Genomic DNA, 18,596 nt, shown 5'->3' on the forward strand with positions numbered 1-18,596 from the left:
TTATTTTACAGACCGCCGTTAAAGCTGTAATATTGCTGAGTGCAGCGTTAAACAACAAACAAACATGTTGTGCAATTATGTCATGTAATTAATATTAATTGTTTTCCTTCGTTTGGGTTTATTTTTGGTGTTGTATGGTAATCCCAAACTGTTTCATATAGTTTTAAAAAAAATATTCGTTTACAGTTTATGTTTCCAGAATTGGAATTTCTGTGCTAAACTAGTTCTAAGTGACATACAAATCTGATCGATCCGGGGTAGAATAGGTCTTCAGCAACCCATGCTTGCCGTAAAAGGTCTGGACGACAGGCTAGGTCGAGAGTAGACTGTCTCATAATCCCTGAACCATATTATTTTCTCTTCAGCTCAGCCCTTTCTGTATATGCAAAGGCTCTAAATGAAGCAAGTCTAGATTCTGAATCCCCCCACCCCTTCCCCTGTCAATGTGTCTCCTTTAAAATGGAGTTATTTGTTTCTAAGAAACATTTATATATTTTCAGAGACTGAGCGTTAGTCTAGGTCGAGAGGTTAGGGACGGCATGGGGATAGTGGGGTTGAAGGGTGAGGGTAAAGACACAAATACATGATTTTTGCAGACAGCAGACTCCAGCGTGGGAGATCATAGTCTTGCTATAAGGCTATACTGAAAGATAAGTCCATGGATCTAAGTCCTTCTATACTTATACAAGGCAAGTCTAGACAAGCGGACAGAACAATCTTTTATGTACGACTTTTCTTATTATTCATATAATCTCGAAATTATGAATTAATTTATTCTATTTATTGCTTTAGACTTGTGCAAGTCTAGAGATCACAGAGTGCGGGAATGTGTCTATGTGAATGTTCTCGTGGATTGTCTTTAGAACTAGAGACGGGTTGGGGGCTGGGATAACGGTAGGTAGATGGCAATTGCATCTGTGGTAGGTAGTGTCATAATTAGGCTTAATTAGGGGGTGGAGTTTGAGTATATACTGCAAAGAGGGGTGCGGTCGTTAGTGTCAGTTTACATCATACTTAGATAGATTAAGATAAAATCTGACGCACGTAATTAATGGCGGCGGTCAAGCATGGCACCAAATCTCTTGTCGGAAAATGATCTCAGACCTCGCTGCTCCCCCATTATTATTATCCTATAACAATTACATGAAATGGGGGTGTAAGTAAGACAATGAGACAATGTGATAATGGGTGACACCGTCGGTTGATTCGTGAGATTGTGTAACCACCCAAACATTGACTAATGCTTAGTCTCTGAAAATATATAATTTTTATAGAAGCAAGTAACTCCATTTAAATTCGAAAGGAGTCCTATCTGAACCCCGGCGAAAAATCAAGACTTGCTTTATTTAGGGCTATAGCGATACAGTGAGGGATGGGCGAAAGAGAAAATAATATAGTTCAGGGACTTTCAGACAGACTACAGAAACATACATTTATTAAAATATTGCCTGAAAGGAAGAACACACAAACATTGAAATTCACAGATGCAGAATTCTCCAAGCTCCTCTTATCTCCGTCAGAGAGCTTTCAGCACAGTTTTCATAACACCAAGCCCATGAACACACAGCTTCTGACAACCCGAGACCCATCTCGACCCCCGGGCGCCTTGTTCTCCCACAGATACAGAGAGTTCACCAGACCCTGCCCCCTGCGATATGAATGTGTAACTGATCCCCCATCCCTGCATGTCGGCCGCATGTGTTGGAAGCGTGGCATGATTATCTTCCACCAGCTGGCATTGGGGGAGGGAGAGCGCGTTAGCGAGAGGAAGGGGTATATTTGATCTAGCGTAGTGTCAGTAAGTGAGTGCGCATGGTCTCGGTAGTACCTTTATAACCTCGCTAGATCCCCGAGACGTAACATGGTAGCGAACTGGTAGAGATCGCACATACCAGACGTCAACTTAATGGTAAGTACCGTTTCTATCATGTAGGCTTACAAAGTGTACCAGGTTTTGAAACAAAAACGACGGTATATGGTTCTAATCATTGTAGGTTCTGTATATTACATTTATTTAATTTGCTTCTTCTGGCGTGGTTCGCATGTTGAATGCGTCAGAGAACGTTGTGGTAGAGTTCTAGCATCCACTGAAGCATCTCTCGCAGAGATGTAATTACCATGGTGACGTTGCCCTGGAACTGATTGGCATGTGCAGCCGTTTATTTAGCTTTGTCAACAGACAGCGCTGAGATAGGGGTTCGTATTTTTTGCAATTCCGAGGGAAAGGAGGACTTTGGCAGCCGCCCATGGCGTACTGAAGTAAATTGGAAGACCTGTCCTCCCTTGTAACGATTTCAGGGGACTGTTATCAGACGAAGAGTGAATACTTACGTCACTTTTCCTTTCGTTCTGGGTCACTTTTTCTTTGTTATTGCCCCCCCCCCCCCCCCCCCCCCCCCCCCCCCTTCTACCGGAGATCCTTTTAATTGGTTCAGCAGGGTAGACCCCTAGTACAAACATGTATACAATAGCAACATATGTGTTGATGTGCCCCGTGGGGACTCCTCAGTCCACCTTTACTAGTCGTAAGACTGGTCAGGCTCTGTGATTGGTGGATTGCCTATCATCGTACCCCGATTGCGTGTATCATGGTTCATGATACGTTTTTCAAGGGCAAGGGAGTTGACTGGCTATAAAAGTTCAGTTTCCATCCTTGCCTAACTAGGCTGGAATTTCGGTGCTACATTTTGGATGACCTACATGTACATACACTGTGTGTCTGCTGGCCAAGGAATGTGAAACCTTACTTCGGTTTACTTGATCAGATGGTATTTTGTATTATTTTAAATTATAAGGTAACTGCGATGTATTTGTTTCGTCTGTGTACAGTAATAAAAGAAAGATAAAAGACCAGAGTAAAGGCTATACAGAGATACACAGAGATTGTGGTATGACAGTGCTTGTGGCAGTTTAATCACGTTGCCGCGAATGGGGGGTAGTTAATGCCAGATGACTTTACATTTATGCGCAGTTATTCCCCTTTATCGGCTACAAGATGGCGCCAATACACTCACGTTACAAATCTATTTTCTTGCAATCTCACCTACATATACCAGACGCGATAATCACAAACCCAGACAGTTTCGTGAATTTTGACTTCGCCTCACCACGTGCGCTCTCTAAGACCAAGTCTCGACCTATAAACTATATTTACAATGTGTTGCCGGGGACTGGCGCAGCAAGATTTACATACCCTGTATTTATCATATATTGAGGCCCCCTGGCAAGACAAGGCAGAACACAATACCATGCACTCACGCTCGGTTTGGACCTTTATATCATTATCATGCATGGTGGTGTCCATAGATATAGTTACATCAGGCAAATATCATCTGAAGTCTACTCAGAAAACAATATATGAAATGGGGGCATTCCTCATTGATGTACACTTTCGGATTAAGATGTTTAGACGAGAAGTAGGCATCCGAATTGTGCTCCCCGTCTTGCTGACTCTTGTTATTCATATGAATAGGAATATATGATCGGATTGGAAAAGGTAAAATAAGGGAATTTTGTTTAACTTAAGCTTCAGGTATATCGATGATCTGATATGGTACAATACCCATTCCTTTCCAAAGATTTTCCAACCTGAATAGAAAGAGAAGTGAAACCGCTTTATCTCATTCACATTTAGATCTATGCTTAAAGATTCACAGTGACAAAACGCTCTCCTCAAGACTGTATGACAAGAGGGATGACCTTAACTTTCCAAATAGCAATATTTCACTGAACGTCATGTCTTCCTCAGTAAACCTTTCAAGAAGTTTTATGACAGACATGTACGTGGAGATTTCCAAATTTGACACATCGGTGACAAAAATGATGTTGGATGCAATTCCCTATTTTGACTTGTACCGTCTGTTACTGTGTTTTTTCATGTGAACAATTCACTTTTCTTGGTATGCATTTCGCGAACATCCCTGGCATCATCACTATATAAAAGTGATTCAATAACAAATGCTTATGATAAAGTCGGAATCGAAAATGGACTGAAATAGATATTTCTTATCATTATGGATATGTCCTTATCGCTTTTATTTACCTAATTATTAAGCCATGGAAAACGACTTCTAGACCGATCTTGTTGTTATTTCTCCTAAACCTTAGTAATCGAAAAATGCTTTCAGCAACGAGCAAACAACGAGCAAACACGTTGCTGTATTGAATGAATTAATGAGTGAATATTGTTTTAGGTCGCACCTTATGCCAGCTGTATGGCGATAGTCGGTCAGCGAATGAACTTGACCCAGAGACACAAATGGTTGTAATTACTAGCTGGAGAATCGATGCAAAGAGGGAAGTTGACATACACTTATCAAGATCACAGACTGTACCCACACGATGCCCGTTTATTGGGTGAATACAGTCAAACCTAAAATACCAAACTATTAGACAATGGGAACTGGGGCATTCTAGTGGTTAAAGCGTTTGCTAGTCATGCCGTAGGCCTGGATTCGATATCCCACAAAGTGTGATTACAGTCTATGGGTCCCCCGTCTGATATTGCTGAACTGTTGCTAAAAGCGGCGTAAAACCATATCCACTGGTACAAGAACTTGTTTGCGATGTTCTTATTTTCATGACGTTTTATTTCTTGTAGGGTCAAGGGTGAAAGGCAAATACCGTACAATGTCTTTGGCAGACTGTTTAAGGAGTGCGGAGGACGCCTTTGGTGCAAATGACTTTGAGGCGGCATTGTCTCATTACAATAAGATAGATAAAGGCAGTGACGTCGAGTGCAAGACTGAAGTTTACCTGAAGAAATCCCAGTGCTTGCTTGGTCTGGAAAGATACGAGGACGCGGTGACAGAGGCAGAGAAATGCACAGCCAGAGACCCTCTGTGCGTGGCGGGCTATGTTGTACAGGGACAGGCCCTGACCATGAGGGGAAGGTTTGAAGACGCATACAGGGCCTACAAGAATGGCTTGGACGTTAACGCTAACGACAAAGCCACCGCCGCCGGACTTCGACATCTTCAGCACGCCATTATCACTCAGTACGAGGCTGCGGATAAAGAGTCGGAGTCCAACTACGATGCCTTGAAAATGTGTTCCCAGGAGCGTTACCCGGGAGACGATGATGTGGAGAGTCTAGAGAAGGAAATTATGGAGACTTGGAAGTTGTTTGATGCGCCGAAAATAACCCCATTGACACCAAATCCCGAACGGTCTCGCGTGCATCTTATCCAAGGACTGAGGGCGAAGGCCAAAGGTGCCTTGAGTGAAGCTTTGGAAGAGTTCACCGCAGCACTGGAGCATGATGCTACCAATTTTGAGACCTGGAAGGGGAGGATTGAGGTTCTATACGAACAGAAGGATTACAGAGAGGCATTCAGAACAGTCAACTCGTTCCCTGAATCTGTGCGGTCAGCGGAAGTGTGGCTTCTTGGAGGTAAGAGTTGAGAAATAAATCATGTTATCTTTGTGGGTGAGTAAAGGTTTAATGCAGACTTGAACAGCCTTCGGGTTATATCACGGCGTGTCAGTTTGATGTGGGAGGAAAGACCGATGTGATGAAGGTCTGAGGAATTTAAAACGCTTTCAGGAAACCCATGCCAGGAGCACGGGCATGGTATGACGTACCAAGAAACATAATCAGGGCAAATATGGAATTCGGGCCCACTGTCATGGGTAACTGGTACACCCAAGTGACGCAACTCTGCAATGATATAGTCGATTTCAAATAGGAGGAGGTGTATTCTGGGCAAAAGTAAGTATACACCCATGTTTGATGGTGGCTGAAATGAAATGGTTATTCACTGATGATGTAATTGACGACAGTTTTCATCCTAGTACCGTTTAGATAGCGTTTGTAATTGTATGGTCAAATCCAATTTCAAGTGTATTTGTTTTTTTGCCCTGCAGTTCATGTGAAGTATTCCTGTGGCATGTATACGCACGGTGAAACGCTCTGTAGGGGTATCTTTTGTTCCTAATTTCCTGTATATTACACGCTAATTTTAGCAATTATTAATATTTGGCTAAAGCTATAATTATTTCGCCGTCACCGTACGCGTCGTTTGAGCAACGGGTGCACATGTTTTTGTCCGGTACAACGTCCGGTTTAAATATTAGCTCTTAGACCGATTGTCAGGAAGTTAATGTAAGAGTTGTCGTTGCTTGCCTTCAAAATGCGGACACCCATTTTGGCCAAACGGCCATTTTGCATACGTAGAATATAATTTAAAGAAACACACCTTTGTGACAAGGAGCTTTTGGTAACAATAGATTTTTCACGATAAAATTCCGAGTCTGGACTAGACAGTCCAGTGACTGACATCATGAACATCGATCAACGCAATTGTGATACGATGACATGCATCAACTAAGTCAGCGAGCCTGCCCACCCCAACTCGTTAGTCGCCTGTTACGACAAACATAGTCGCCTAAACACGGATTGCTGAATAACTATTGTAACCTGGATTTTCACGTAGTTACATGATGACACGAACCTGTATACAAAACATCAGCGAGCTGTCGTGCGATGGCTCGTTGATATTTTGTATACACTGTCGAGTGCCAATCTGTGTAGTTGTTTCATCCAAAGGCCCACGAGCTTGACCCTGAGTGACTCCAAATCTTTCTGACGCGGAATCTTCAATATTTCAAAATGTCTTTGGGGCCAGACCTTTTTTAATCAGATCACGATGTCAGTACCTCTTTGTGTCAACATTGTTGTACAGTTTAACACTACACTACACTACACTACACTACACTACACTACACTACACTACACTACACTACAATACACTACACTACACTACACTACACTACACTACACTATTCCTCCTGATTTTGTTTGATGAAGTTACACAATCTCATTAAAATGAGACCTTAGCTCACGCTACCGCTAAACACAAACCTGAGGACATCCAATTACAGGTCAGGTCAGAATGACCAATTAGAGCGTAGCTTACCAGATCAGGAAAGTGGCTGTCAGGAAGTGATTTTGGAATAATTGCAACCTCGAAAATGCAAACACGGGGTATTCTGAACGACGGTTACAGGCTGTGCGACTGATTCCGTAAAGATCATCGTCAATATCTCGCTTCAATGAAATAAACATTTATAAGACAGAAGATACTTTACAAAGCAAGCGGAAAGTTCTGTCCAACAATCTCGGCAATCTATTGGACATTAGAGAATGTTCTATTGTTTTGTTTTTAAATTTCGAATTGAAATAGTCTGTCAAAATATTCAATGCGTGTACTTGAATGGAAGTCGTGGGCTTGAAACTAGTGCCGAAAAGCTCCAGAAAACTGCTTTTTGATTGGCTTATATCGTCTTCTTGTTTGTCATTTCATTGGTCGGTCAAAGTTCGCGAAATGTCGTTCTGACGTTACCTGTAAGGGATGTCCTCAGATCTTGGTGTAGCGGTAGCAAGAACGAAAATCTTGATAATGATGATGTGTTGTATCGGGTAGCCTAGTGGGGTAGCCTAGTGGTTAAAGCGTTCGCTCGTCACGCCGAAGACCCGGGTTCGATTCCCGACATGGGTACAATGTGTGAAGCCCATTTCTGGTGTCTCCCGCCGTGATATTGCTGGAATATTGCTAAAAGCTGCGTAAAACCATACTCACTCACCCATTATCGGCCAACTCCGCCTTCATTTGGTAGGCAACCAATCAGCGATGCAGAAAAAATGTGGCGATATTTCAGATACAACATATGTGATAATTTATGTGAAATGTGAGGACCTGTTTCGAGTATGGCATTTATTTCCTTGAAAACATCAAGGAAATTATGCCGGTTATTGGATAGGTTTTGGTTAACAAACGCAAATTGCTTCCCGAATTATTCCTGGCATATTTTGAATTCTAATTGCACCCCGCTTTCCCCCAATATTTTCTCCTTGCCAAATTTCAAAAAGCTGTATTCGCGCTTGAAGTGAAATTGTAATATTCAGCTCAGGTCGTGGCAGAGACGCTTTGCTTGTATTCACCGATGGATAATTGCTTATCGTTTGATATAAACATGAAGCACCTGTCTTGGAACGGGAGAAGGTTAACGGTCAGGTTAATATTGACGCAGGCTGCATGGCCTGGCTGGCACAGAAGGGCGGGACTGCTCTGTAATGGCGCGTAATGTCAGGAACACAGGGGCCTGTAAAATAGCTCAGATCAGGGGTAAATGATTGCATGTACACTCAGTACTTGTGAGTTTATAAGAAAATTGTGTAAATGTTTAGTGCCAGTAAGTGTGGGGAAGTCTGAGAAGATTGTTCATAAAGATGTTTGGGCATCTGCTTCGTCTAGTGTAAGTTGTATGCACTTGTAAGTGCTTGTCAGAGTTAGAGTGAAAGACTGAAAGATAGAGTACGGATTTGGTTTGAGAAGTGGTAATTATAATACAGCTCTGATTCCGATCACGGAAGTTGGAGAAATTAACCAGGCCTCAAAGTTTAATTGTTTTACTAAGTAGCCATATAGCCTCCAAGTATTTATTTCCAGGTAGCCAGTGGTACAGAAGTCAAGCCAATATTGTAGGTAGCCAAACGCATTTGAAATGATCTTTTATCAAATTACTATAGGTACAAGTCATAGCACTTGTCTTGGAATTGTATATTAGTGGAAACTGTACTTGAGTTTTGTTATTTCCCTTATCCAATAAATTATCAACTAAAATAAAATACTAATTACATTAATATTGATGTTATTCGGTTCATTGTCGACTTTAGGAGGAATTATTTGCGAGTACAATTAGTAGCAGACATGTTTATTTTTGTGTCTTCATATGTGTAGCAATAAAATGTAACCGCCACAAGATATATTTGTAGGTAGTCATTTGGCTACCACTGAATTTTAGACAGTAAACAAATTGAAATTTAGGTCGCATTGGCGACCGTTTTAGTTTGAGGCCTGTTAAAAGGAGAAAACATCTGAAACACAACTTCAGTAAAGAAAGAAAATGGTATCACATAGTATCATTAATAACAGAAAAATATATGTTAATAATATGCTAAGAAATAGTTATCTCCAGATTTGTTGGTTGTTTCCACTTTAGTTCTTGAATTGTGTATTATTATAGTCGGTGGTGGTGCCGCCCTTTGTCCGTTCACAAAGTGGTCATTCACTCACGCGTCCCTGTGAAGATCCGGGTTATTGTTGGTCATCAGCAACTCATGCTTGTCGTAAGAGGCAACGAACTGGATGCTTTCACTCATTCAATCACAGTTACTATATATTCATCTATGTGATGATGAGGCAGTGTCTCTATGTAAAATCAGGGGGTTATGTGATCAATAACTGTTTATTCATACAAGTTGGTCGCTATATGGCTGACATGATGCCGATGCGACGTTAAATTTTAACTCACCCACTCATACAAATTGACTTCTGGTGACTCTAGTATGTTCATACTATGTTGATAAACAGGCAAGATTCTGTACGGGCTGGAGTTACCGTTGATGGCGGAGACGTGGTTGAGGCGGTCTACTCAACTCAACACGGAAAAGGAAAACAAGGAGGCGGCCATCTTGTTCCAGACGATCCGCGTTGCCAGGTTGTATGGCCCCTTAGCTAGCAAAACAAACGCCGAGGTGGCCTTCAACAAATATGGCCGCACTGTGAAGGCGAAGAAAGATATGGGAAATCACGATATTATATTGACTGACAAACCAATGGTTCTGGCCCAGACTCTAGCAACCCAGGATGTCCCGGCATGTTGCCAGTGCGCCGTTTCCATGTTGAAACCGGAAGGGGTATTCAGTCCCACAGATCTTAAAAATGAGGAACTCAAAAAAGCCATCGCGCAATGCTGGCCGAAACGAAAAATTCACCCGTGTCAGGGTTGTTCAAGGGAGATATATTGTAGTATAGAATGTCGGGACGAAGCGTGGACCACCTATCATAGAGTAGTGTGTCCTTCAGTCAACAAGTCCATCAAGAAGCTGTATAAAATCTGTGACGATTACAAAACATTGAAGGATGGCGACGGCCAGTGCTGGAAGGGTTGGTGGAACGCGTCATTCTCTCCCTTTGTTCTCGTCAAAATGTGGGCAACTATTGCATGTCAAGCAAAGCGATTGGCTGAGGAGGCTGGAAGACCCATCCCAATAATGTCTGATTGGAGCATGGCCCAAGCTCCTCTACGGCGGTGATTTAAGAATTTTATTTCCTCTCCACTTCTAACTCTATTTTCCTGGAGCATGGTACTAACAGGTATACTTCTTCCTTTTTTTGTTGCATTTACTATAAATTATTAGTATTGATTCTCGAAATTATCAGTGACTAGAAAAAAATATATAAGATGTACATCGCAATCAATAACATCACGAATTTAAAAACCCTTTTGAACTTTATGCTGAATTTGATATCAAATCATAACGTTACTTCATGCGTTTTTATAAAGATATATGTTGAACTTTCTAAGCCCTATTACGCTTTTAAATAAACAAAAATTGTGACAAAAAAGTTTGTGTTTTCCTCTTTACCCTGCACACAACCTCACTCACCCGTCTCTCGCCCCCTCCCCATATCGTCCCTACGTTCACTGTTATACCACTTCCACAGTAACGCTATCCTCCTCCCTCAGTGATGTATGACTCTTCATAGGAATCAACATAGTGCACCAGTCTGTTTCAGCAACATAAGGCACCAGTCTGTTTCAGCAACATAGTGCTCGAGTCTGTTTCAGCAACATGGCACATCAGTCTGTTTCAGCAACATGGTGCTCCAGTCTGTTTTAGCAATATAGTGCACCATAGATAATCTCACACATAGTGCATGTCAGGATATGATATATGTAGCTCCCAGCCAGTGTTGCCTTTCCACGTTATAGAAGGAAGCCCCTGCACCTTTGGTAAACCTGTGATCTCCCCTCATAGTTCTGATACTGTCATCAGTATAAATATCTAACCAGTAGAACGACCTTTTATTTATATATATTTATATATATAGTTATATATATAAAGTTTTTACACGCACATTAAAACTTATTGGATAATGTTTTTTACTCGGATCTACAAAACATATTAAAATATAATCTAATAATATAAAAAAATATTACATGGTCCTGAATCGCTTGGTTGAGAACCGGGATTATAAAAACAACGCCAAGGGCATTAATTTTCTATTTAGATGAAAAGAAACATGGGAATTTACTTTTGAACACGAATGCAGGGTTATGTAATTATACCAAAGAATTCCGTCCGTCATTCCAAGGACATTTCTTTTGTAGGACCTATAATTTAAAAAAACTACTTCATAGATTCTTTTCCAATTGGGGCGACAGTTAGGAGACGTGCAGTGCAAAGTGTGATTTCGCTAAATGGATTTTCTGAGAAAATATTGCTTTTTTCATGTTTTTAACATGTATTAGTGAGCACTGCTCAATTTTTGTCTTGTTCATAGTACTTCATGTAAGACACACATTTCAGATTCATTGCGTATGGCTCTTCAAGTAACGCTGATGTCATCCCCAAGATGTTTCAACTTATGATCGAGATCTTTCAAGATCTTGGCGACAGACTGAAATACGACATCACAAAACGAGAGTTCGACGGGAGATACTTCCAAGCCACGTGCAACGTCCAAGCGTTTTCCGACTCCAGAAACCCGCTACGAATTTTCATCGAGCGATTCAGAGACAAACCCAAATGGCACGCCATCGCCAAATTCATACCAGCTGAGCCCCCGGAAGGAGAGTTCGCTGGTATGTTTCCTCTTCACGCTTGCATGAACCACTCGTGCGCAAACAACGCGGAAGTGATGGACTACGTTGTCGACGGTAAACCTGGCGTAGGGGTACGGGTCCGCGGAGGGATCAAGAAGGGCGAAGACGTGTGTATCACCTATATAAATACAACCATGCCTCGAAGACAGCGCAGAGCCTGGCTGTACCGCTCCTACAACTTCTGGTGCAGGTGTATCAGGTGTAACTTCGAGGGGGAGGGGCCAATGGCGTGTACACAGTGCGGGAAGTCTGCGGATGAAGGCAAGAAGTTTCCCCAGTGCTCCAAGTGCAAGAAGGCGTGGTACTGTTCAACGGCGTGTCAGAAGCAGGCATGGAAGAAAGGACACAAGAAAATATGTAGTATGGGTCATTCTGACACTAGCTCCTCTTCTGATCAGTATGTTTTGAAAATATAGTGATTTGTGTGTTGTCAGTGTTGTAGCTATGGTTGTATTGTGATGATAGTTTAGCGTCTTGCGCTCTAATATATGCATGCATAGCAATGCATGCAGAGATCATTAATAATAGCGAAAGCTTCCTTGACAATCATATTCTCAAACGACGGCATCATAGTGCTATTCCTGTTCATCTCTTTGAAATGCATTCTTCATCTTCGTTTCAATGCCTATTATAAGGGTAACGATATTTTCAGGGCACTATCATTTGCAGAAGGCCGAGGTCTTCCATTAACAGCCCGACGAAGAAGGGCTTCTGCAAATCATAATGAACTGAAAAAGAGCGTTACCGTTATTATAGCTAAAATTGATGGAATTTGTTATCAAATAAAAAGAAACAGCAATGTCGGTTTTGAAACATTTAATGCAATCAAAACAAATGTCACTGACCCACTTTTACAAATGCGGAAACGTCATAGAACAAACCAGATGACGTCACTATTGAACGAGACGTCATCTATCCCTACCCTATGACGTCATCTAACAACGGGCGTGATAATGGCCCATCGTCAAGCAATATATAAGGGCATTATCAAGTTACGCTGATTTCTGATAACATGCGGGCGGTTTAATGATAATTCTATCCATTTTAGCTATAATAGATTATATAACAGGTTTCTTAACAGTAGAAGCATTCGTGTGAACAGCCGTTCAATTCAGGCTGGAAAGTCGAATGTTTGCATGACACAGCAATAGTATGTTGGTTGTCATATATCATTTATACTAGTAACTTTTAGCTGCTTCTGCTTGTGTTAAGATGTGTTTGCTATTCACCTGGAAAAAAGTTAAGCACCGCATAGGTTTATATTTCCATATTAAATAACCATTTATTAATAGCTTAAGCCTGCTTTAATTTTGTTTCGAAACATTAATTTTGTTTCTGTATACAAAGTAACATGCTCAAATTGAAATCGAACCGAATCGATTATTAGATGACATTTTTTGTAACCACCTTTTCAGCAGCTTATCCTGTTCCTTTGCATCACATGACCAAGTACCAGCACATAGCTTCCTTGTACTCACTTCAGCAGGTATCAGTGATGCGTTAGACATTTATAAAAAAGAGAGATGGTATAGTTATTTCCGATTCGTGGAAGTTCGGGATATATGAAAATATTGACAGGAATGAGCTTAACATTTTTCTCGGTGTATATAGATATTCGTATATAACATGGACGTTTATACTAGAAATGTACCCATTTACTCAGCACGCTTCTTTTGGTATGGAACTGATGGCAGATGTTTGTTTCAGTTATTGTGTAACATGACAAGCATAGCAGTGCACAGACAGCTTGGGCGCTAAGCCCAGATTTGATACAGTGGCGATTTGGAACGTCAAGGGCGACTGTATTATATTCCATAACGGAGCATTGTGATAATATTGTGTACGCAATTCCAACTATCTCCACGTTGCCAGCCTGTTGATGTAGTGATTTAAAATGGGCTTCCTAACTTCAGAAGTAGAAAGAAATTATGCATATGTGCCTATTTATGATAAGGAGTATCATTCAAACCTTACGTAGCATTATTATTATTATTAGTAGTAGTATTTAAAAAAAATATGTAACCTTACTGGTGTTATGGTGCGATGATTATTGGCAAGAATGTTTTCTGCAACGGTCAGTTAAAAAATTCACAAAAGCCTCACAATGTCTTAAAACTGTATAAGGTTTGGCAATATTACATTCCCATTACTGATGTCAAGCAGCTTCAATAGGACAGAATGGTTCGAGCGTTAGTTTATCCCCCAGAATGACGAGGTCAAGGTACCCAAGATACATTTTGACAAGTATATTGTTGTGTTTACAGATGGTTGATAGACAATCTGGAAAAGGCTTATAGTCTATATCATCAAACTGACTATCAGTTACTCATACATGACATTGACATGAACACATTGTTTTCCATACGTATAGATAACAATGTCTTGTAAACTAACTCTCCCTTACATTGTGATGGAACTTCTGCATAGAATGCATCTTCAGAAATGTATACTTATATGTATGTGTTGGATTGTGATATTATAAGCTGACTGACTTGTCTTTTGTTGTGAGCATTGTGTGCTTGTGTGATGGATATTTATATTTGACAGTTTTTATGTATTTATCAAATGCATGTAATGTATTATTTTTCATGAACATAATGTGTACATGGATCGGAGGATGTAGCCCTGAGTATTAACCTGTGAGTGAGTGAGTGAGTGAGTATGGTTTTACGCCGCTTTTAGCAATATTCCAGCAATATCACGGCGGGGGACACCAGAAATGAGCTTCACACATTGTACCCATGTCGGGAATCGAACCCGGGTCTTTGGCGTGACGAGCGAACGCTTTAAACCACCAGGCTACCCGACCGCCCCGTATTAACCTGTGATAAGGTAAGGCAGATACCTGGTGTTGTACGTGAGTGTTCACCTGGCCCATACACTAGCCACCTGCTAAGCCTCCTCCTAACTTGCTCACTGACCATATTCAGAAAATATCAGTCCCAACAACAAAGGAAATAATTGTTATTTCGTTCACTTTATATAAGTTATTAGTCATAGAAGTAGGAATATCCTGGCTGTAGTTGCAATAATATTCTCTATTTAGAAAATATCAGTGCTTTCGTCAAAAAGTAATAACAATTGTGGTATTTTAGTAGTAGTAATAGTAGTAGTAGTAGTAATAGTAGTAGTAGTAGTAGTAGTAGTAGTAGTAGAAGTCATTGTAGTAGTAGTAGTCGTAGTAGCATCAACATAAGTAGCCGTAGTAGTAACTGGGTAGTAGAATTAGAAGTAGCTGTAGAAGTATTATTAGTTGCAGGAGTAGTAGTAGTAGTAGTAATAGTAGAAGTAGTAGTAATAGTAGAAGTAGTAGTAGTAGTAGTAGTAGTAGTAGTAGTAGTAGTAGTAGTAGTAGTAGTGGTGATACAAGTAGAAAGTGTGATAGAAGCTGCACTAACAGTTATAGTAGCTGTTATATTAATGGTCGATAGTATCAACAACTGTAGTGTTACTGATTCACGTAAACAACAGAAGCTGTAGTAGTAGCAGTGGTGAGTAACAGTGGAAGTCATGATGGCGCGCCCAGCGGTGCCCAACTCATGGTGAAAGCGATTACCTGTAGAAGCGTGTTCCTCCCCGTGATAATTCTCAGCGTAGTGGAAAACCACCTGTTTTAACTTCCCATGTTGTTTTCATTCCAGAGTGACGATCTACAACTCCCTGTGTGTTTCTGTAGTGTTATTTGACGTAATATATACATCGCCGTCGTTTGAAATTCCCGTTTATATCTTGCTTAAAAAATAGAAAATCTTGAGTTCTTTTGGGGATTCAGGATTCGGATTTTTCGGTGAAAATGTATGTATTGCGTCCAATAACTTCCCAACCGGAAGTCACCGGAGAGAGCCATCCCTGGTGTGACCCGAGCACGTGTGACCCCCCAACAGATGACCTTCATCTTGACCTACAAGTGTGAAACAAACCACCTATGCCACAGTTTTTTCCTCCCCGTTGCCATAGAGATTGGTTTTTTCACCCTGCATGTATCGTCCACCATGATTAGAGAAGTTTGTGAGCTTGATGAAATAATGACGATTTGACACTTATTGAATCTGAATCCAAAGCCAAGTGATATCGTTTGTCCCTTTTTCCAGTCCATGTTCTTCGTGGTTCATTTCCCTTGCTCAAATAGATCCTATTTACTAACATTCCTCACTGAATCTTTCATCAGTTGCCACCTCCCCTGACTCATATGTAACTAGACGGTAGCAATAAAAAAAAGATTCGGCCTTCACCTTCAACATTAGAGTTTTAAGTAAAGTTCATTTAAAAAAAAAATCTTTTTCAAACGGTGTTGAAAATGCCACCTTAACAAATTACTACTCCTCAAATGCTAATTTATCATAGGTATTTTCGCAGGTGCGTGTCTCTCGACTTTTGTTTTAGTTTGGATTCAGGGAATATTTATTAAATGTTATATGATTCTCTATTAACCAGTAGGATCAGGCCCCATTTGGAAGTAGCATTGCAACATTTTGAGAATGTTGAGCTTAAGACCAAACATCTTTGTACTAACAGTCTCACTCACTCTGTCACCTTTTTTTTGTCGCCATGGACCCCCTCCCATCTGTACTGAATATAAATAAAGTTGTTGTATTTCAGGGTTTATCTTCTACGCACACATTATTTTAAGTTATTCAGTTTACGTCTGTTAAACCCATGTACATGTAGATGTGTGAATATTTGTAAAGGAAAGTGTGTACGCGTTATACGAAAAGGTTTGTTCAATAAACATTAAAAATGAAAAAGCGTGTTTTGAAATTTCGTTTACCTGATACCATACAAATATGATGATATGCCTTCGGCCACGTACTTTTAGCAGAGGCCATAAAATAGATTTATAGATCTGTTTTATGATTTCTGCTTTTATTGAGTGAATAGAGTTTATGCAATTTTGATAATTATTCCGGTCATAAAACGTCGGTGGGGTGGAGGTGAAATGGGCTTCACGCAATGTACCCAGGCAATGGTTCGCAAATCAGTGTGTCAATCATCCGGCCCGACACACTTTGAACACCATTACCATATATTTCTGTCGATCTGTTCACTTAAAGCATCGAACGATACCCAGGGTCAGGAAGTCCAAACGTAACATGTTACCTATGGACCGCCGGATTCTAACCACGTGATCAAACGTTCATGATCTTTATCGCAAAGAAAAATGAAAAGCGCTCTATGCTATTTTTTTCTTTACTGTAATATTCCTTATCGGCAGAATGGTTTGTTTTCACTTTATAAGAATTAGCAAACATGCAGCTGTCTACGTTAATTAATCATCGCGATACCTCGTGATTCCGTTTCTCCACAGCACTGTTGTAACTACGTGGTAGGACTTTGGTGTAGAAAACAACGTAACGCTGGAAAGTAGCCACTCCCCGAGACTAGGGACTTAGCTGTCCATATAAGTCCAGTTTCCAGTAGCACGATAATATAAGCCTAGTGGGATAAGCGGCGCTTGGGGTGAAGGGGCTTTCAGCAATATTTCAGTAGTATCACGGCGGGGGACACAAGTGTTTGGCTTCACACATTGCCTTCGACGGGACACGAAGACTAGCATCAAACATGTATGTACAGTAAATGTACAGTAAGAAGTTTAACAAATCTGAAACTAAAGTTAAACGCCGAAAACAGCAATAGTGTAACTAATCTACCAATACACGTTTATTGTTTCTTGTTGAACGCCGCCCTCGGCAATACTCCAGACATGACGCCGGTCTGTATTTGACTTCATGAGCATTGATTCGAGCAAATTGTATACATGACAATCAATAGTGCAAGCCACATTCGTACCGCCCGGTCCAGAAAGTCACCACCTCCGAAAAGTTTAGGTTGCCGGGCTCCTATATTCATATCAAGAATCTCCACGGGTCCGACCACTTAGCATTTGTTCGTTTGTTGTTCATCGCCGCACTCAGCAATATTCTTTCTATATGACGGCGGTCTGTAAATAATCGGTCTGGACCAGACAATCCAGTGTTTGACATTTGAGCATAGATCAACGCAATTATGATTCGATGACATGCATAATCCACGTCAGCGAGCCTGAGCACCCGATCCTCGATCTACACAACTGGAATACGATGACATGCATCATCCACGTCAGCGAGCCTGAACATCCGATCCCGTTAGTCGCCTCTTAAGACAAGCACAGTCGCCTGTTACAGCAAGCAAGGGTTGCTGAAGACCTATTCTACCCCGGATCTTCACGGGTCCACTATAGTATGATGTACTGGGGACACATTGTGATCACTGGTAGTTTTGTTGAATGGATGATACCGGTTGGTATATTTAGAACGAGATTGTTTGAAAACTAAAACGGTGTGTTTGTGGTTTAACGCCGCACCTAGCAATATTCCAGTTATATGACGGTGCCTGTAAACAATCGAGTCTGGACCAGACAATCTAGTGAGGAACGATCCACGCCGTCGACCTGACCATCTGATCCTTAAGTCGCCTCTTACGACCAGAATTGTTTGGTGGGGACCTATTCTAACCCGAAATACCCACCCTGTGTAGGAATTGGTTGAATGCTACAGGTGATAACGGCTGGTACACAGAGTTACTGTGTCTGAAGACAAATGGATGGATAGACTTGGAGGTGATTCGGTACGTCCATTGAAGTTTTCAAGCATCTCTTCTGGAAGCATCTGATAATGGTAGAAACAGAAATCTAGATTTTGTTTTTTTCATATATCCGAATAGGTCAATAGTTGCAAAACTGGGTTGAAAATAAACAAAACACACACTTATTTGGTAAATAACAAGTTTAATGAACAAACAGTTAAAGTTGAAATATCTGTACATGAGACATAGTTCTGAAGCTCCTCAAGTATGACAACCAATACACGAATCATACTTCATCACACCTAATGTCTGTACATTACAAAGAATTTGGTTTCTTCACGTTGTACTGAATTTACAAGAGT

At 40.9% G+C, this 18,596-nt stretch overlaps 1 protein-coding gene across 3 annotated transcripts; it reads left to right on the plus strand.

Annotated features, from left to right (window-relative positions):
• Window positions 1–1,783: 1,783 nt before the first annotated feature.
• On the plus strand, window positions 1,784–16,372 carry LOC139465715 (uncharacterized). 3 transcript variants are annotated; one of them, XM_071247535.1, is made up of 5 exons: window positions 1,784–1,909; window positions 4,601–5,392; window positions 9,375–10,095; window positions 11,378–12,033; window positions 15,315–16,372. In XM_071247535.1, exons 2-5 carry the CDS (start codon window positions 4,630–4,632, stop codon window positions 15,317–15,319), a joined length of 2,145 nt encoding a protein of 714 aa, XP_071103636.1. In that variant the 5' UTR covers window positions 1,784–1,909; window positions 4,601–4,629; the 3' UTR covers window positions 15,320–16,372. The 3 variants fall into 3 exon arrangements, with proteins under 3 accessions (XP_071103636.1, XP_071103634.1, XP_071103635.1); XM_071247533.1 differs by lacking the exon at window positions 15,315–16,372 and having other exon boundaries at window positions 11,378–12,912; XM_071247534.1 differs by lacking the exons at window positions 1,784–1,909; window positions 15,315–16,372 and adding an exon at window positions 2,156–2,196 and having other exon boundaries at window positions 11,378–12,912.
• The last annotated feature ends 2,224 nt before the right edge of the window (window positions 16,373–18,596 follow it).

This window comes from Haliotis cracherodii, unplaced genomic scaffold, assembly GCF_022045235.1.
Source record: "Haliotis cracherodii isolate W230 unplaced genomic scaffold, xgHalCrac1.p SCAF_18, whole genome shotgun sequence".
NCBI lineage: Eukaryota > Metazoa > Mollusca > Gastropoda > Lepetellida > Haliotidae > Haliotis > Haliotis cracherodii.